Source organism: Spea bombifrons, chromosome 13, assembly GCF_027358695.1.
Source record: "Spea bombifrons isolate aSpeBom1 chromosome 13, aSpeBom1.2.pri, whole genome shotgun sequence".
NCBI classification, from domain to species: domain Eukaryota; kingdom Metazoa; phylum Chordata; class Amphibia; order Anura; family Pelobatidae; genus Spea; species Spea bombifrons.
In genome coordinates this window covers 12,951,627-12,973,350 of record NC_071099.1, presented here as the reverse complement: position 1 = coordinate 12,973,350, position 21,724 = coordinate 12,951,627, and the positions used below count along the sequence as shown (strand labels likewise).

Here is a 21,724-nt window from a genome sequence, read left to right as displayed (position 1 = left end):
TTTAAGAACAACCTAGTGATGACTCCACTTGAAGAACATCTCTGTGGGTCTCAGAGGTTTACCCATGTTCCTCAAACTAGGGTGTCTCTGGGTTAATAGGGTTTGTAAGGACTCCTATAGAGAGCCCAAAGTTCTATAGGAGGCACCATCTACAATATGTATGGTAAGCGATAGAAAAGGGCAGAATTCTCATGATTGGGAATTTGAGTATCACCTTTCATATAGACCAACAATGACCCCAAGCAGCTGCTTAGTCTGTTCATATAGTAGCCCTCGTTCTGTCCTCACCATGCTACGTACGCATGGGACATTATTGGGATCCAGAGCCTGCGCAACATAGAGGGACAACCCAAACTCCAGTGACCTGGCACCCCAGCATATATCATCCCTAGCGCTGCTTCCTCGCAAGTTGCCCCATAACTCATAATCCTTAAGAGCAGTTCTTCTTGCAAGGAGCTTAGAATCCGCTCACCTCTAAGGTGATCCCTGTCTAATTCCTCATCTTGTCCAGGAGGTCTGCGCGTTACTCCTACACGAAAATCATCCCCATCCACAGTTTCTATAGTTACCCAAATGCGCTCTTCATTTTCCTCAGTCTCCAGTCTTACAGTTTCTTGTCTGAAGTCCTTCACACAAACCTCACCCCCTCTTTCGTGTTCCTTTTTTTAACCAGGTTTGACGGCTTCCAACTAATGAGATGTGTTACACATCGTCTTCGTTACGGCCACCGGATCCTTGTAACCACTAGCTCTTCATCAAACCAGATGTGTACAGCATTGAAGGGATGGTCAGAATTGTATCAATACACACAATGTATCAATATCCTTTGGTTACATAATATCAGCCTTTATTAATAGCTTGATCTAAAGCCGCTGTCCGATATCAGACCAGTAGGGTTTGTCTCAGACGTCAACAATTTACCGGAAAATATGGGGGGTCCATCACAAACGCTCTCACATTATTAATTCTTCTAAAAGAAAGCAGATAGGTCATCGGGTATGACATCATGGGAGCTTTCTCAATGAGCTGACCCTGAGACTTGGAATAATAAAGCCCATCAGGAAGAGTCTATGCATTGACTTGCCAGATGTGTTACCCAAATGGCTCTAATACCAGCCATCATGGAAACCTCGACTTGTCATTATTTAAAGATACCCTTAAATGAGTCACCTGCATTCAAGCAGGGATATCAACCATAACATACTGGGAGCAAATGCACCAACTGCGAGTCTTATATATATATGAGAGTTCCAAGGTATGCATATGACATCATATTCTTATTAACGGTGTTCTTAGTTGGGACATAATAGTGTATTTTTAAGTGTGACCTTAAGAAGCAAATGGAAAAAGGTCCATTAATCAGAAAAGGACAATCTAACCATCTTAGGAAAAAAGTTCCCAATTATTATAGGGTTTGGTGGATACAGGGATCTGTAGAGCAACAAGGCAACTAACAACACAGAGAAACAAAAAAACGACCCGCGTATCGCACCTCGGGCCTTCTCAGAGGGACGCGCAATGCGGAGACACACAAAAGGAAAATGTGCTGACACCGGCTTCTCTTTGATACTCACATTCACTAAAACCATTTCAGATTAAAAAGACAAGCGAAGTAATGGCGGCTGTCACCAGCAGATCCCCGCAGGCAAACAGCCAGAGGTCTGCACTGATCAATCCCACCGCTCCCCACATCCTCCCAATCACACACACTAACACTTCATTAGGACAGACGAGGGGTGGGATCCCTACTGTACGACACCGAGTACCCAATCACCCTGGGCTCCCTGCTGTGTATTATAATGGGTGTATTTTAAGGTTTATCATCTTTAACGTATTTTCTGGAATTCTTTTTTGTATCCGGTAACATTTATTGCAATGTAGGCAGCAAAGTAATTTCAGAGGTTATTCAGCAGGGTTCAACACTTTACATCTACTGCTAGGGCCCTAAAAAGTAAATTAAAAATATATATATATATAAATTAAAGAATTCATGACTACATTTGCCCAATTTTATAATGAAGGTGTAACAATGAAAGGGTTCGGGTTACCGAGTGACAGACGTTGGGTCAAACTGTGTGCAGCCAATGGGAGATGGAATACCAGCCCAGATTTTCTCCTTTTGGAACATTCTAATTATAATACCAATGTTTCCAAACTCTCTAACCAATATCACCTTTAGGCTCTCGAAGGTAAATTGTCCATTTCAACGAGATCACCCCACTTACAGCCTATTCTCCAAGCAACTCATGATAAATCCACCAAAAGGAATGGCGACCGTCCAGCTGTTACCTGATACTCAACCTATTGGCATCTTGGACCAAAACATGACCAGCCACGAGCACACGAATAGATCGACCTCTTTAGATCTTTGTAGGTTACCCCATAGACTTATAGTAAGTGCCAGCTCCTAAAGCATTATCTCTTCTTTCCACACCAAGACAGGTTAAATGCCACCAGCTGCAACCATCGCTGAGTCTTGCAGGAACCTCATACATCTTAAAACACCTTAAGACCCTGTTACTAAATCAATTTATTTTTTTGGAACGGTTCCTGGCAGCTAACAAAGTGTTTTGCCAGCTTGAATTAGGCGTTCTCCTGCCATGCATTCATTGTCATTTCTCTAAATCTGGAAGCTTCATCCTTGAATATAGAGTACCTTCTTCCAAGGACATCATTTACAATGTTCTGGGTAGGCTGCATCTAATTTATACTCCAGCTTTTAACCCCCTCGGAGCTCATGTGGTGTGCACCGGGGCTGTCCATGGACCTGGAATTAACACCACTTCTTCTGATCAACAGATAAACTAAATCAGAGAAAAATATACAGAGACGATGCATTTTAATTTATTAAAAAGCTTACCCTTTCAGGAAAACAATAAGATCACCACGAAGAAGGCCTTTCTAATCCCTGCCATAAAGCATGACTTAACTGTTGTTCTCTCAGTTGCGGCGTGACATGTGTCCATGTATAAATTAAAAATGGAGGCTACCAAATGGATTCAGGCAACTGTTTTTCTTCTAAAACAAGCAAATAACTATAAGAGGTTTGTCACTTTTCTTGAATGTAGTGCGTGTTTTTCTTTATAGCCCCAGTCTGGCCCTTCGGGGGTTGGGGTACAAATTAAAGTGTGCAATAAAGTTCATATTCAAGATCTTCTAGCGCTTCCACCTTTTCTTAAGGAAAACACTCATGGAAAACACCAAGCAGATTTATATAACATTTGTACAGGAGAAGAAGGTCCTTGTCCCCAGGGCCGGCCTTAGGGGTGTGCGACCTGTGCGACCGCACAGGGCCCCATGGTAGCAGGAGCGCCTGCCCGGGACTTAACTTAAAACATCGTTTTGTTTTTGTTTTAACTTTATTTAACATCATTCATGTTAAATAAAGTTTTAAAAAAAACGATGCTTTCATCTAAGTCCCGGGCAGGGGCGCCGAGCAGTTGCTCGGGGTTTAGTTTGAAGGGGCGGGGGGGGGGGTAGTTTGAAGGGGCGGGGGGGGTAGTTTGAGGGCGGATAGTTTGAAGGGGCAGAGAGGGGGGGTGGTGAGGGGGGCGCCGGAGGAGTAGTCCGCACAGGGCGCCACAACACCTAAGGCCAGCTCTGCTTGTCCCAATCATGCTAAAAGAGCGACAAAACGGGGAACGTACAACAAGTACTACATATAAGAATACACAAAAATGGATATTGTCATATTGGTCACACAGAAGACAGTCTCAGGACTCTACGATACCTTTTAGAGGGTCATCATTCATCGGGGAAAACTATAAAGGAACATAAACTTGCAAGACCTCCAAGGTTCTTTCTCGGAGACAACACCTCGGAGGTCTCGGAAACTTTTGTGACCCTTCAGCCTACTCTAGAAACATTTGGTGTCTTGAAGGTATCAGGAACAACTTGTGATTGTAGAGAAGTAAAGTAAATCACTCATGCTGAGTGGGCCTGTGAAGTTCAGAATGAGCCATCTCTCTGAAGCTTTCATGAACGCATCTTTTTTCTCGTGCGTACTGTATCCCCTGCCTCCTACAGACAGCCATGTACCAGGCCCGTGATATCATAATGTCCCTATAATTAGCCGACACCGAATTCAATGCAAAAATACACCCACAGACACCGCTCGTTCGGCACAAATCCTAAATCTGCGCAATATTTAACCTAAAAACTTTGGATTCGGGTTAAGGGAGAAACCAAAGTTATTATTTTTATTCTGTAATGTGTGATTTATAAAAGGTGGGGGAGAAATTGGCTTATTTATGCATCCAGAGTAAGGGTTAGGATGGTAAGTGTATAAATATGAACGGCAACCATTTAAATTCTATTCCGGCTCCTTTCTTTGGAAATATAATAAGTTCTCAGCGCTCTGATTCCAAACCAAGGTCAGGACCCGGGTGGCGAGACCACAGCCACGTAGGTTTAGGTAATGAGGACGTGTCTTCGTTGAGGTCATGCTGCAGCCTTCAAATTAGACAAATTTGAGTTTCTTTGGCGTTGTTAAAATTGAGGTCTCAGCGGGAAGAAAAAAGAGAGATAAAGAGAAAAAGGAACTTGTAAGACACGAGACAAGAGAGTATGTTTTGGCTTCCATAAGTCTTAGGGTTGTTGAAATGTCAACATATACTACCATAACTTCAATAACGTGACCGGTCTTTCTTCTACGGCTCTTAAATGTTATCTGTTACCCACAAAAAAGTCAATCTTTGGGGGGATCAATTAAATGAAAACAAAACCCCCAAAAACTAACGTTTCGAAGGATAAATCCCATCGAACATTAGACTTCTGTCCGTCTGAGCCAGCTTGATACTAAGTATAACATTGAACGTCAGTAAAAGGAAAAAAAAAGAACTTGTGGTTACTAAATTTGTATCAAATAAATAAAAATGGATTTCCAGAAGTTGGCAGCCTGTGGGTGGATCGGTGAGCAAATTTACATTGATTCGTTACATGGTGATAGCAATTAGCCCAACGAGGAGGACCTTCGTAGATTGTAATCGGTAAGTGTCGTTAATTAAGCAGAAAGGGCACGGAGAATTAAGTGCTGTTACCGTCGAACACTTTCAAACCCGTGGTTCGGTCTCAATTTTAGATGATTATGTAAAATAATTTTTATTTTGGGAATTACTATTTTAATTTCATTAATTTCTGCTATTCATTATTTCATGTTCTAGCATACAGTTGTACTGCATACAATTTGGAATAAAATAATAAATATATTAAATAATATGTATTAATTTATTATTATTATTATTATTATCTGTATTATTATATATTTATTATTATTTAATAATAAATAAAATGGGATGACCATTGTGTAAAAGCTTTGCAAAGCAAAGCCATAAAGCTGAGACCATGAGCACAATTGGTAAGCGTATCGTAAAGTTTAGTATAAAATTACCAAAAAGCCAGAATTTTTTAATAAAAAAAAATGCCCCCTGATTTCCATAAAGAGGTCATTAAAATTCCATCGGAAGGGGGGTCCGCATACATTCCATCACATAAGCTATACATGAGTATATATAATATTAGTATTAAAGCTATTAATTGGATGATTGTAACCATTAATTAACCGCTGATGACTGTATTTATCATAACTGCTTTCAGAGGGACCCCCAGCTAACGGATAAAGCAGGTCTTGCTTTGTGGCGGGTGAGAGGATCCTAATCAGTTTTACCGAGCTTCCTCCATTGCTGCTAATTTGGACTAATTAAGGGTAACTAAGGAAAGAAGAAGAAGAAGGGGGAGGCATATCCCAAAAGGCACCCTAGAAGTAAGCGGCCGTGCAAGGAGTTGCCATGGTAACGGGTGAGAAGTAACACAAACTCCAATCGCTGGATCTTACTATAAAAAACCCACCAGGGTGAACACGGGGTCTGTGCTGGGGGCTGAGAGTGGGGAGGCTTATCTGTGGGGGGGTGGCTGAGAGAGGCAAAGGGGTCCTTTGTATATAGAGAGGGGGCAGAATGGGCACCCAGCGCCTTGTACAGTGCTGCAGAATATGATGGCGCTATATAAATAAAATATTAAAATACGTAGGTGATTGTTAAGTAAATATAGACATAATTATAAAATAAGAGGTATCTATCAGGTGTATCGATTGCTCATAAGGAAATATATGCTTACGGCTTAAATAAAGCTTTTGTTCTTCTTGACCGGCCCCATTCGGCCCGTCTAGTCGCCTATCCCATGCATGTTTAAATCCCCTCACTGTATTAACCTCTACCAGTTCTGCTGGGAGGCTGCTCCATTTATCTCCCACCCTCTCTCTAAAGTAAAAACGATGTATTCAGTTAGATTTTGGAATCTTTTTAACTTAAAGATGACATAGATGCCATTGTGGTCTCGGGTCGGACAAGAGATGGATCCAGGTGGATGAGACGTTTGGAAAAAAACAAGCAAGACTAGAGGTAGACCTGCTGCACTCATAAAAAATGGCCAGGTTGGTCGAAACCCAGCTGTGATTAGGGGTAATTTGGGTCATGACGTACACGTATGTCCTCTGACCCAAAGAGCTGGACTATTGGGCTCAGTATGCACCCTATACCTTTCTGTAGGTGTAAGTGGAAATCTGAGCTGGGGGTAATGCGGGGGTAGAAACCTCCCATGGGCTCCTGCCAATGGCCCCATCACCATATTATTGCCTTCCAACACAGAACGATCGCTCCCTGTTCCATGCGTCAGTCTGGTCGGGGATAGAAGAAGTCTGTGCTCACACGTCGGCTGCTGGCTTCGAGACCTCGTATAATCCCTGGCCATCTGCCTGCTTTGTGCCCAATTAGTAACGGTGTCAGCCATGACTTCATCCGCGCTTCAAGCCCAAAATAACCGAAGGTTCTATCAGACTTTCACGTCCTTATGGTGCAAAGATGGTCATGATGGGCTTTGGGTGGAAAGCACAAGAAAAAAGCGACTGAAATGAGATCGATACAAAAATACATGGAGGTCGAAAGTTATATTTTTCTCAGCCAAAGTATTGACTTTAGGGCAAAATGGGGAGACCGCTTAGAGTTTGAGGGCAAATGATCAACACATTGTCCTTGTGATATCTTCTAAAACACAACAAGAGAACATATAATGTTGGTTGTCTAAAAGAGAAGAAGAACCAAAGGAAAAGAAGAATGGGAATTTCTTAAGAAGGGGATAGAATGGGATAGAGTTGGGTTAGGAAAGTGTTAACCCAAAGCTTCTCGGATTAAAGCCTTTTTGTAGCAGATGGGGGTTTGCTTTCGCCTGTCCAGACTGGGATTACTGGCCTGCGATGACCAGAACATGACTCCTGAAAGGAACAAAGTCAAAACCTTCTTCCGATTATCAGGTCCTTGGCACTGACCCCATCAAACGTTAAGTCCTTCCGGTCGGAGGAATGACGGCTCTGGGACAATCGGTTATTTCCAGGATGTCCCAACACTTAGTTGGGGTAAAAGACGTTCTGGGATAAAAGGTTCTGATTGATTCTCATTAATAAAACAGAACAAGAACTCAGCTCATTCCCAGAAAATGCCGTTCAGAAAAACACCCACCTGCGGCATAAATATTGGGGATTCCGTCACTCTATACGGCCATAGATTGGTCGGCCCGCCGCTACGGCAAACTACCCCAATTTCGGCGAGCCTTATATTGCTTGCCAAGGAGCGGAATCAACCCTCAAGCAATTTAAACCCTTCTCTTTGACGCATCGGCGGGTGAAGCGATATATGTGACGGAATCCCCAATATTTATAATCCTTGCTTCGTTTTGTGTATTCATGGTCATTATTATTCTAGCAGCAACCCCGGAATCTGAATCTTATGCTTTTTATGATTTTTAGGCTCTGCCTCCCTTCTGTACATTTTTGTTATGTTTTTTAGGCTGTGCGCTCCCCTTTCTGTATATTTTTTTTAATGTTTTTTAGGCTGTGCGCTCCCCTTTTTATATATTTTTTATTATGTTTTTTAGGCTGTGCGCTCCCCTTTCTGTATATTTTTTTGTTTTTTAGGTTGTGCGCTTCCCTTTCTGTATATTTTTTGTTATGTTTTTTAGGCTGTGCGCTCCCCTTTCTGTATATTTTTTGTTATGTTTTTTAGGTTGTGCGCTTCCCTTTCTGTATATTTTTTTATGTTTTTTAGGTTGTGCGCTCCCCTTTCTGTATATTTTTTTATGTTTTTTAGGCTGTGTGCTCCCCTTTCTGTATATTTTTTTATGTTTTTTAGGCTGTGCGCTCCCCTTTCTGTATATTTTTGTTATGTTTTTAGGCTGTGCGCTCCCCTTTCTGTATATTTTTATTATGTTTTTTAGGTTGTGCGCTCCCCTTTCTGTATATTTTTTTGTTTTTTAGTTTGTGCGCTCCCCTTTCTGTATATTTTTTTGTTTTTTAGTTTGTGCGCTCCCCTTTCTGTATATTTTTGTTATGTTTTTTAGGCTGTGCGCTCCCCTTTCTGTATATTTTTTTTGTTTTTTAGTTTGTGCGCTCTCCTTTCTGTATATTTTTTTATGTTTTTTAGGCTGTGCGCTCTCCTTTCTGTATATTTTTTTATGTTTTTTAGGCTGTGCGCTCCCCTTTCTGTATATTTTTTGTTAGGTTTTTTAAGTTGGGCGCTCCCCTTTCTGTATATTTTTTGTTAGGTTTTTTAGGTTGTACGCTCCCCTTTCTGTATATTTTTTTTAATGTTTTTTAGGCTGTGCGCTCCCCTTTCTGTACATTTTTTCTTACTGATCTTTTCTGGGCACATATACTTTTATTGTAAACTTTTTAAACTCTGGAAGGAGAATTATTAAGCGACAGACTTTCATAAAGCTCCAATTCCAATTTCTCGGGCACAAAGCTGACGTTTCTTTTTTTATTCCCTAAATGAAAGGCGTAATTGATCTGCCGAGCGCATGGCGTCCTAACAGACCTCGTAATTGGCAATTATTTTTTCCAAGGAACCGGATTTCTGTTTTTTGGGTTTTTTTTTTTAACGGTAGCCCGCCGACCAAGTCCCGAGGTCTGTGAATAATGCATGCTGTATATCTGGCGCCGGATGGCGCACGGTGTCGCCAATCAGTTCACAGCCGCGCTCTCGTTGGCATATGCTGCCGGCGCCCGGCGAGCCCCATGGCGTGGGACGGGCAGGACACGTGTAATAAAAGATCGCAGCATCTGCCGCGGCTTCTCTATGGGATTTTTATGCTTCAGCAATTCCTCCCACCTTCTGCCTGCGTTCAGAGAGCTAGTTAACCCCCGGGTTATACTGGGGGATACTGGGTACCAAGAGTGAAGATATCTTTTGTAGCTTTGGGGAAATAATATTCTAATATATTTTCTAATATTCTAATACTTCTAACATAATAATACTAATAATTATTATTTAATAACAATAATAATATATATATATATTTTTTTTTTAAACACATTTTAACCTGTTTAGTTTCAAAGGGGTGATCAAATCATTGCTTATCAAGCAAGACGTGAAAGGGTTAATCAGACTTTCTCTCTAGAGCGTTGGTATAAAGTATTTAAAAATCAAAGCAATAGAGCGTAGCCTGCGTTTATATTCAATCCATTCCAGGTACATGTCCATTGTCTACAGCAGGGGCGTCCAACCTGCGGCCCTCCAGCTGCTGCAGGACTGCATCTCCCATACTCCTCAGCCAGCCCCTTAGCTGAAAGAGCATTATGGGAGATGCAGTCCTGCAGCAGCTGGAGGGCCGCAGGTTGGACACCCCTGGTCTACAGAATGCGACATCTACAACCCCCTTTGCGCATGCACGGTGTCTGGTTTGGGAATTGAGCATGCACGGCTAGGAGACAGCAAATTACCAGTTGTTTTGCGACTGTTGCCATTTTCTTATTGGTGGCTGAGCTTAACGGTGCACCACTTCCCAAAAAGATCGGGAAGATAGATGAGGAACCATCACCACTCCACTGGTCCGTGAGACGAGGTCACTGGCCGAGAAACTGGCCACGATTGGACTGGTTGTGGTCGCATGCATTGCCAGCTGTTGCTGCGTGAGAGCTTTAAAGAAGCACGCGGATAAAATCCCACTTGGTAAGATCCTGAAAGCTTACAGCAAGCAACGACGAGGAGGAAGAGGAGGAGGAAGACGATCTAAGAATGGTCACCCACGATGGGACTTGATCCTTGTTGTATAAATAGCCAAGTCCTGAAAACTCATGGCAAGCAAGGTGAGGAGGAAGAAGAGGGGACGACGATGAGGATGAAGAATGGCCACCAAAGATGGGACTTGACCCTTGTGTACATAACCAAGTTCTGAAAGCGTATGGCAAGCAAGGCCAGGAGGAAGAAGAGGGGATGACGATGAGGATAAGGAATGGCCACCCAAGATGGCACTTGATCGAATCACCTGAACTGTATATAGTTTGTTCCCCGTTGTCCAGACATAGATCCAGATCCTGGAAGCTTACGGCAAGCAAGGCGAGGAGGAGGTTGAGGACAATGATGAGGAGTAAGAATGGCCATGCAGGGAGGGCTTTGATCAAGCCTTAAAATCACCCAAACTGTACATATTTTGTTCCCCGTTCTGTGAATAAACATTTGTTTCCATATTCTCAAAGGTTCCATGTTTTCTATATTTGTGCGTCAGCTTAATGATTAAGAAAACATTTAACACCAACAATTACAAAACAAATAGTCCAACCGTCCCATTAACTGTCCTATAAAAACATTAGTTGATATCTACAAGATTGTAAGAAAAGTAACAAAATCAATGAAAACATACATTTTTCGATTGCTCTTGGAAATTGGGAAGAAGCGGTGGGACGACACCTTGAAGAATCGCAATGCCGTCCACGACTCCAGGAACCCTGATTAACTTTTAATTATTATATTTTAATGGCTAATATATTGTTTGATCCAAAAATATGAAGCGGGTCCCACTGATTTGTACCAAACTCTGGTTTTTCACCCCGTTATTTTTATATATTCTGCTTATAAAATAACTAAAAATTTTGGACACTTTTAGGATTCTCAGCACCCGCTGTCTCTTTGGTTGATGACAAGTTTTTATTTCTTATCTGAAGCCGGAATCTCAGATCTTCTGAAAGGCCGAAGCTCAGCGTAGACGAGGTGATCCACCTCTTCCCAGCACCTCATTCCGACAGAAAACTTGGTTGCCACGGAAACCACATATCCAGCATGTTATTGTCATAGAAATAGGCAGCAATTATCAGAAAGCGGGCTACGGATTAATGAGATGTCGGAGGAGAGTGCGGTCTGGTGGGGGGCGTACTGGGGCAACTGGTGGGAGCGAGGGGCCGTTAGATGGAGAGAACAAAATCCCTGGGAAGACCCTGATAGTTTAAAGAAGAAATTCATTGAGTTAGTAAGGGTTAATAGGGCAGGTAAAATCCGATTCTCCAGAGCCGTCGCTAATGGTAATTGAGCGTTAGTTACCGGAATCCAAACACTTACTGGATTATGGCTCCGTGTTAATGGAGATTATACGAGGGGTTATATGGAGGAATAGGAGGGGTAATAAAGAGAGTTATATAGAGTAATGGGAGGAGTTATAGGGAGGGTTATTTGGAGTAATAGGAGGGGTTATAGGAGGGGTTATACGAGTAATAGGAGGGGTTATAGGAGGGGTTATATTGCATATAGGTGTTGTAAGGGGAGTTATACTGAGTAATAGGAAGGGTTATGGGAGGTGTTATATGCACAATAGGAGGAGTTAAAGGAGGGGTTATATGAGGTAAAAGGTGGAGTTATAGGAGAGGTTATATGGAGCAATAAGAGGGGGTTACAGGGAGGGATTATATAGAGTAATAGGAGGAGTTAAATGGAGTGATAGGAGGAGTTACAGAGGGGTAATATGAGAAATAGGAGGAGTTATATGGAGTAATAGGAGGGGTTATAGGAGGAGTTATATGGTGAAGAGTTTAGACATAATAATTTATTCCCTAAGAAATATAATTTCATTCTGGGGATTGTTGTACGGACACCTCGCGTGGTTTGGGAGCCCCTACACGTGTATAGCTAATAAGCACGATACAGTAACAGGAGGAATGTATGAAGCAAAACGCTTTCGGTGTCCTGAAGCCGTTCATTTATTTTGTTTTCACAGCAGAAAGGTTTGTTGCCTGCGTCCTCCTGGAAGCAGAAACCTGTGATCTCCGTGGCCCGATATATTTCAGCGGGTCGCCGGCGGCCCGGGCCCGCACTGAGCTGGACTCCTTAATTAGGGACTCTCACGAAGCGCTAACAAGCCTCTGCTCCGTGGGACCCGCTCTCCGCAGAGAAACACAAACTGCGGGATTTATCGGCAAACTCGTAAAAACCCGTCGTCAGCCGGAGGCCGGACTGCAAAACTTCACATAAAAGTTCAATTTGTAAAAGACGCCAAACTTCGGGTCGCAATAAACAAGATCTGGTTCCATCCACTCCTCCAACAACCGATCAATGTCTATTGATACCTTTTCAATCAGAGATTTACTTTTGCCACTGCAGGGATCCAAGGGTTAATAAAGAATCTATATCCATTTAGAGTGCTAGCTCTTCAGATCATATAATTTTTATTTGCACAGTTTAATTTATTAACCCATTCCCTGCTGTTTCTATACACATTATCGGGGCTTTTAGGGCCGTAGAACCCTGCGATACCCTCATACCCAGCAAACATTCTGACCTCCTAGAAAAGAGGGGCATCAGGGGAGGAGAGAGAAGCAGAAGGATTTGAACCTCAAAAGAGGGACTCTCCATCCTAAAGAAGGACACTTGGGAGTTATACTTCCATAACATTAAAGAGACCGTAAGGATTACCAATAACTATTATATCCTTTATAGATTTATATTGTTTTCACACAAAAAAAATGGACCTCCGTAAGAAATGTCTTGGAATCCATGTGTGTGTTTTGGATGTTATGTCGCTAATTCCTCGTTTATCAGACTCAGAACCTCCATGTTGAGACAGATGGGTTTTAGATGCAACCGTGAGTCTGGAACCCATAGTAAATGGGAATAGACGTCCAAATGTTCCACATGGAATGCGATTAGATTGTATAGAATAACTATCGTCATTGTTGGCTCATGGCTCATGTCTAATAAAGAGGCTAATTCTAACTAAAAATCCAGAAAAGCTCCAGATGAAGTCCATCTTAAAATGTCTAAAAAAGTAACCAATATCCAAGGTTTACTTGATCACAATGTCTTTGGGGGTAGTTGAGGAATCGTGTTGGATTCTCAAACCCAAGGTCCAAATGATCTCAAATTCTTTGACCTTGTGAGTATTGAGGAAGCTCCTACCATGGCCTGTGGTCTCTTCTAGGTGTGACAAGGTGTCTGTGGGGTGGCATAACGTGGAGAGTGAGACTAAACTTGTGTCTCTTGACCTGTGATGTGATCTGGTCTAGAACCTCCTTTACATGGGATCTCATCTTGTCTAGAACCTCCCTTACCTGGGATCTCACCTTGTCTAGAATTTCCCTTACCTGGGATGTCGTCTGATCTAGAACCCCCTTACCTGTGATGGGATGTGGTTTAGAACCTCCCTTAACTGCTATCTTATCTTGTCTAGAACCTCCCTTACCTGGGATCTCACCTTGTCTAGAATTTCTCTTACCTGGGATGCGATCTGGTTTAGAACTTCCCTTACCTGGGCTGTCATCTGATCTAGAACCTCCTTTACCCGGGCTGTCATCTGCTCCAGAACCTCCCTTTGGCTGGGGTATCATCTGCTCCAGAACCGCTACACTTAACAAATCTACAGCGAACAGCGCGGACACCAAAGTTCTTGCACCTCTCCACAAACGTCGACGAAAGACACAACGAGGAGAAGTCAAGCGTAATATCTAGAACCCTGTCCGTGACAATAAAACATTCCGTAAAACAGAACGGGCCGGCACTTTAACTTCATTGATCTTGATGGATAGAATTCAGCTCGATTTTCTTGGACCCATCCAACGAGGAGCTACGGATGTGACCGGGCGGGATTAGGTAGAACTGTTCTTAGAACAACCAAGTGACAAGAAAATTATTTCTAAAGGGATTTATTCTTAGCATGTCAGACGCCAAAACGGTTTTATCTTCCAGCCAAATCCTTTCGATCCCCCGACGTCTGTTCTGCTGAGATTTCAGTGTTCAGATTGTAATAAGACGTGTGTGTGTGGAGGGGGTCTTAGTTAGGTTTTTTCAGCCCTAAATCCCCCCAAACATCTGTTGAGTTTTTCCTTTAAAAAAAAAAAAAAATAACAAAAAAGCACACTTTACTGGACACGATTTTTTTTTTAGGATTTTCTTTCAAAATAGCAATAATTCTAATTAATTTTGGTGTCGAGATGCGAATAAACAAACAGGCGGACACGTAGCCGGCCAGATGAGATATCATCAGTCTGTCGGCGCTTAATGATTAATAATAATCAGTGTCATTTTTTTTGGGGGGGGGGGGTTTGATGACATCTATAAATTATGTCACTGTTTAGAACGTAATAACACTTATTATATTTGCATGTGTTAAAAAGTGGAAAAATAGAACGCCTGTTTCCAACGCAACTTTCGCAAAGGAATTTTTGGGGTTTAACCACTTACTCACCGGAGCCTCCTAAAGCAATTGTTGCAGCCGTGCACATGGACTGTAAATGAGCATTCTATAGAGAACCTTAAAAATCGTAACCATTTATAATAAAAATATTCATACAAAAAGAAAGAAAGCGAGTTGGAAAGGTGGTTTTATTTGAAATTCATAACGTATCGAGATGCAAGAAATAGAACATAGACATTTTGCGATAAAACCAAGACTTTACGTACAAAATAAAAACTGCATTCCGAAATCTTGTACAAATCATGCTCGGGATATTAAATATAGTACAAAAACATCCGTTTTCTGAAAACGTACCCGAACCCCCTCCTTAGAAAACATGCTTTAGTCCACATACAAAATTAAAATTTGGACTATAATAGGACATTCTGGATTCAAAGCATGCACACCCCTTGTTTTATGACAAGTTACCCCAAATTGAAGTCCCATGTAAAAACAAAAGCCTCTGTAGCAGCAGGCTCTGGCATTTTAGGGGTTACTCGAGTTTGTCTTTAGAAAGACAGCAAAAAAAATAAAAATTCCTTCATACTGGAGTTCAGATTTGGCACGCTACATGCAAACCCTTAAAAAAACACAACTCCGTGACAATTTTGTCTTTGTAGGACCTTCGTGGTCTTCTCCATGGCCAAGTCTCAGAGGAACAACCCCAGGGAGATGTCATATTCAAGATCATTTTAGGATTCGGAGCGCCGGCTTCTTCAGTAGAGACCCAAGATCACCGCCCCAACGTCTTTCGAAGGTCTCCTGTCCTTCACCAAGAAGTTGATCATGCTTTCAGATTTGATGAGCAGATTGCATCCCAGGAAGAAGACCCCAAAGATGACAGTGAGAGAGAGGACGCACAGTACGGCTATCTGCACCACCCTGGTGATGAACATGCTCCTCTCGTCAGAGTTGAGGATCAGAGAGCTACCATCGGTGGTTATGACGGCCCTGGTACTGTTGCAACATCCCAAGAGGGAGCCGAAGTCTTGAGAGCTGTTGCCGTAGGCTTCTTGGTCTACGACGGTCTGGTTAAAGAGAGTCCCATTCATGGCTGGAGAAGACGGAGCCTCAGGTGGTCTAGTAGAGTCACGGGTTTAAAGACCTTGTTAGGACAATGTCCTAGGTAGACATACCATGCCTAGCAGCTATAAAGTAATGAGGAACACGGGGTGCAGAGGCTTTTCTTGACTTTAGAGCAGGAATGGGATCATCTCTGATGCCTACTTAACTCTTGGACACCCTCATGCCACTGGTCTTCTGCTACTTATCTATACCTCCTCCACGACCATCAGTTGCTGACTTGCGGTGAAGATGTGCGGTTGACTGGTCTTATAAGAAGCTGGGATAAACCATTAGCCTGGCAGGCATGGGGGTGTAGCTGGCACCTTTTAAAATCCATTTCTTCACACTTCACAGCCCAGCAAGCTGGAAGTCCTGAATCTCCCAGTATCAGATAACGGGGTTATTCACTGGCATTTTTAACCCTTTACGGTTCTGCCAGCTGCTTGCGCTCCTAACTAAGCACAAAAACCGGTGATTTGAAATTAGGAATAACCATGGTTAGTGTGATGAACTGTGTGTCTATTGCGGAGGTTCTGAGCTATAAATGCACACGTATAATTACACATAAACAGATCTTTATCTTATGTAACTTATCTTATAAGTAGACTGCGGCTCATAGAAAATAAAGTACCTTTTTGGTTGCAATTATAGAAAAATAAATTTTATTTATCAGGATTTTTAGAGTTGATCAGTGAAAAAAAAAAACCTTAACTAACTGACGGCGTCTCGTAGAAGGCTGCAGATTTCAGATTTTTTTTTTACCTTTTTAAATCAATAATCCGACATTTGGCGACCCAGACCTGGCATTTGCTAACTCGCTAATTAAAGGGGAAAAAAAGTGTAAGCAAGATAACGATATCTCACAATTAAGTAAGATGCGTGTGTCTGTGTGTCTTCGTGTGTCATCAGATAAAGCAAAGCCATAAAGTGAGGTCTTTAGGGAGAAAAGGAACCGTAGGTCAGATGATTAGAAGGAAAAGCAGACAGAAGGGGGTATAACATGAATTGAATTAAACAAAGGGGTTTTGATATCTTTGTTTTGCACCAAATGTTAATAATTTACCAATAGAAAGAATAATATTTTTAATGCAATCTAAGGGAATTTTTTTGTGAAACTCCATACAATCACTTTTTTTTTTGGTTTAAATATTTCTTTTATTGAATTCTTATAAAGAAAAAAATATGTTAGATTAACAATAATTGTACATAACACAATATCATCATACATATTACAATACAATTGTAATTGTAGAGAAGAAAAAGGAAAGAGAGAAAAAAATAATAATAATAATAATAAAAGAAAATAAAAATAAAATAATAATAATAAGAATAATAATAATAATAATAAAAAAGGCCGGGTGTTTCCTCACAACTTTTAGGATGCTTGAAAATTTGTCAGTTTTAAGATCCAGTCCTCATAAATTACTATTCTCCTGTTATGTGTCTGGCTTACCCATCCTAGTCCCTTTTCCATTTTTAACTGAAAAAGTAGTTGATTCCATTGGAATAATTTATTATCTTACCAGTGCCTAGCAATCAGAATTTTTACTGCTGCCAGGCAGTGTATTAATATATATATTTTTATCTATAGCAAGGTTTGATATAGATAAATCACTTTTTGACGCCTTTGCATGAAATTAAGGATTTTAAGCACTACCTTTGAATGTCCACTAGGTGGCACACGTGCTTTGCAGCGAGAGTCATTTATTGTTGCTATTTATGTTTATAATGTTACATTTTATCTATAAAGTAGCAGCAGATTCCGCAGAGCGCTATAACAATATGGGGAGGGGGCGACAAAGACAATAGCAGTAAACGTAACATGAAAATAATATTAGGGAGCTTTACTTTACCAAGAGCATGGTAGATAAGTGGAACAGCCTCCCAGCAGGAGTGGTAGAGGCTAACACAATGAGGGAATTTAAACATGCGTGGGATAGGCATATGGCTCCTGAATCTAAGACGAGACCAACAACCGTCTTTACAGCAGGATAAATGCGTGACTAGATGGGGGCCGAATGGGGCCGACCTGCCTGCTTCTTTATATAAATAAAAAAACGCGATTATTAAGTTTTGCTTGAGCAATTAGTGATTTTTCTAGAGGAAATATGTTCTGAGTGGTCAGCTATTTCTTGTTGTTGTCAGGAATTGAGGCAGTATTCATTGGAATGTCAGCTTCTGGAGGAAGGAGTGAAAAAGTCGAGGTGAAGGCAGAACCGGGTTGGGCGTGCCAACAAAATCACATTATGTTTAAGGAAATGTAGTCATGCCTGGGAAAATCACATTTAGAGTGCCAGATCAAACCCCTATAGAAAGGGTATGAAAAGGAATCTTATTTATTGTGTAGAGATAAATTACTGAGAGGGCAGTAGAAAAGTGGAACAGACTCCCAGCAGAAGTGGTAGAGGGTAATACAGTGAGGGTATTAAACATGCATGGGATGGGGATATGTCTACTGAATTTAAAACGAGACCAGCGACTGATTAAGGTTTGAGTCTTTACAGTAGAAGAAACGGGCGACTAGACGGGGGCCGAATGGGGCCGATCTGCCAGCAGTTTCTATGTTTCTATGTTTTGCGCCACTTCCTTCTCCCAGCTGGGATGTGCTATTCTCACAGTCTCCGACACCAAGTCCTACCCCTGGATCAGGTCACATGTCCCATGTTATGTCTCATGGGGGTGAATCACTGGAAAGAGGCACAAAGCAGAATAATGTATAATTTCCTCCAGACAAGAGACTAATCTCCTCCACCTCACACATCACGTCTGGAAGGGGCAATTAACCTCCGATGGAAACCCACAATAACCTGTTTACCTGATTGTGCAACTCGCCCCTCACGAAACATCTCGATTACTTATTTACCTGGTACAGTAATTGGCATCCTGGGTACGGGCTCCGCCGACTAACTGTAGGATTGAGTTATTAACCCCTCGTGTAAGAGCTCCGGAAAAGTGTGGAATTCTGGCCCTCCACCTGACATCATGTTTCTGGTCATTTTAGAAGATAGAATTTTACAAATTATTGACGTCATGGAAAACCCCTGAAATGCCGGACTCTCAATCCTACCCGGCGTTTCCATAGAATGCCAGAGTCTTCTGCATAAGGTCCAGGGATCGTATAGAATGTGAGACTCAGATGTTCTTCTGCAGAAGGTCCAGGGATCGTATAGAATGTGAGACTTAGATGTTCTTCTGCAGAAGGTCCGGGTATCGTATAGAATGTGAGACTTAGATGTTCTCCCGCAGAAGGTCCAGGGATCGTATAGAATGTGAGACTCAGATGTTCTTCTGCAGAAGGTCCGGGTATCGTATAGAATGTGAGACTTAGATGTTCTTCTGCAGAAGGTCCGGGTATCGTATAGAATGTGAGACTCAGATGTTCTTCTGCAGAAGGTCCGGGTATCGTATAGAATGTGAGACTTAGATGTTCTCCTGCATAAGGTCCAGGGATCGTATAGAATGTGAGACTCAGATGTTCTTCTGCAGAAGGTCCGGGTATCGTATAGAATGTCATACTCAGATGTTCTCCTGCAGAAGGTCCGGGTATCGTATAGAATGTGAGACTTAGATGTTCTTCTGCAGAAGGTCCGGGTATCGTATAGAATGTGAGACTTAGATGTTCTTCTGCAGAAGGTCCGGGTATCGTATAGAATGTGAGACTCAGATGTTCTCCTGCAGAAGGTCCGGGTATCGTATAGAATGTGAGACTTAGATGTTCTTCTGCAGAAGGTCCGGGTATCGTATAGAATGTGAGACTCTGATGTTCTTCTGCAGAAGGTCCAGGTATCGTATGAAATGTCAACCTTTACTTTCCACTTATAACAGCCATGACCTTGGTCTTTATATGAGAGCCTAGTTGAGTTTGATGACATCTCGGCCAACAGAAGCTAATGAATGTCAATATAACTGCTTCCACAGGCTGGTCTTCTTTACCACCCAACCATGGGTGGTCTTAATGGGCGAAATGTCAGAGCCCTGTCAGCATGATATAAAGAGTGTGGCTTCATGGACGAGACCCACTGACTTTGCTTCCCATTTATCCTTTTTTTTCTGTATCCTTCACCTGAAGTGGGCTCCATATGTCCCGAGGAGAAAGTATACACCACCTGCTTGGGTAGATTAGCTGGACCTCTATTTTAAGGTGGTTGGGAGTAGATACTAGAGATGGGCTCAAAGTCATAATACCTTTAGTTTGTGATTTAGAGGTAATACAGTGAGGGTATTAAACATGCATGGGATAGACATACGGCTCCTGGATCTAAGACGAGAACCATGTAAGGAGAAACGGGCAGACTAGCCGGGGCCGAATGGGGCCGATCTGCTGTGACATTTTTTCATAAGGCCTCTTACTTTGGGAGGTTTGGTCATTGTACACTTTAAACCTCCACCAAGATATGTATCCCTGTGGATTATGACCCAGTCCTGATATCCAGATCCAAGCGTATCAGACTATCCCTGCGCGGGACGTATCATTTTGGGTAGCTGAAGGGCCTGAGGTCCCCTATATCCTGTGGTGCATTTTCTAAGAGATAAAATATCATTTCTCCCCAGGTTTCCTAGTGGTCGCCGTCACTGTCACATCGTGGTCTCGTTGCGTTGCCACCAAAGCTGTTTCCCGAGTGCTTCGCTGATAAGAATATTTAAGTTGGTAATTACAGTGACTTTGGGAATTTTGGATGCAAGTTTATTTTCTTCTTCTTTTTTCTAGAAGATTAAATGTATTTCTTGTTTTATTAACCATTATTTTCTTTTATTGGGGTTTAAGAGAAGGATTTTGCTGACTATAGCGGTGCCGGGTCCCGTGCTTCCGCTGGTCGGGCAGTTTGTGTCCGTGTAGTGCTTGGGATTAGCCATGGGGGTCTTGGAGCCACTGCTGCTTTCTTCTTGGAGACCCCCGACCTTCCTTCTGTATTTAGGATCCTCTGCGTATTTGGGAGTCACCAGAGGGGAGAGAGAGAGAGGAGAGAGAGGAGAGAGAGGAGAGAGAGAGGAAATATGGAGAGGAAGCACGAGGGCACAGAGACATGGAAAGACAGAGCTTAGACAGGTGGAAAATTTCTCTCCTTTACTGAGAGGGTGGTAGATAAGTGGAACAGCCTCCCAGCAGAAGCGGTAGAGGGTAATGCAGTGAGGGGATTAAACACGCATGGGATAGACATACGGCTCCTGAATCTAAGACGAGGCCAACGACTGATTAAGGTTTGAGTCTTTACAGCAGGAGAAACGGGCGTCTAGACGGGGGCCGAATGGGGCCGATCTGCCAACAGGTGCAGTTTGTAGGCAGACTCTTCATCTGACCGCCATATGTGGGTAGATGTCTCTATCGTGTAGATACCGCGCCGGGTGTCTGGTGGGAATCAGTAAGATTTATTGGGGGAGAGATCAGACGCCGTGTTTCAGATGGAATATTCCTGTTCCTAATACATTAACACGTATATAACATATAATACCTTCCAGCCCTGTGACAGGCGGCTGACATCTCCATATATATTCTTTTTCAGACATTTCCTTCCTTTATGTATTCCACGGAAAACGGCCACACGTCCCCCGCGTAGAATAAAAAACGATTTCCTAGCGTTACGTAGAATAACTATCCCCGCGCTCTTTACATTCGGAGTCTAATAACCGTCTAATCTAATTAAATATTCATATTAAATACTCCATTAAACCATAAGGTTCTAATCTTAATTCAGGAGCCGTATGTCTATGCCATGGATGTTTAAATTCCCTCACTGTTTTAGCCTCTACCACTTCTGCTGGGAGGCTGCTCCACTTACCTACCACCCTCTCAGCAAAGCAAACCTTCCAGTTGTATAAACCTGTTCTCTTTAGCGTACGAAATCTCCGGGATTTCCCATTAAAGGCATACTTGGGATTGTTTACGATTCTTATACCGAGTTTGATGTAGAAGACGCCATTGTGTCTCAGAACCAGATGTTCTGCGAAAGAAACACAACTGATTCATCCGATTTCCACCCATTGCGAAGGTTCAAAAAAGAACGGAGTTAAGCAAACGGGATCAGCGTATTCCTTCATAATCCTCTCCAATTTAATCAATTAAAACCAGTAACTGATACCAACATATTTTACGGAGAATCATTAAAATAATTATTTTTAGTAAACCTTCTTACCGTTTGAATCTTTGCTCAATCAAAATATATTCATTTCATTAAAA

The 21,724-nt window shown here is 42.1% G+C and overlaps 1 protein-coding gene across 1 annotated transcript; it reads right to left on the bottom strand.

The window, feature by feature from the left end:
- Positions 1-14,635: 14,635 nt before the first annotated feature.
- On the bottom strand, positions 14,636-15,765 carry RPRML (reprimo like). The gene has a single exon (XM_053453482.1). The coding sequence runs from the start codon at positions 15,534-15,536 to the stop codon at positions 15,201-15,203; it is 336 nt and encodes a 111-aa protein (XP_053309457.1). The 5' UTR covers positions 15,537-15,765; the 3' UTR covers positions 14,636-15,200.
- Between the last annotated feature and the right edge of the window lie 5,959 nt (positions 15,766-21,724).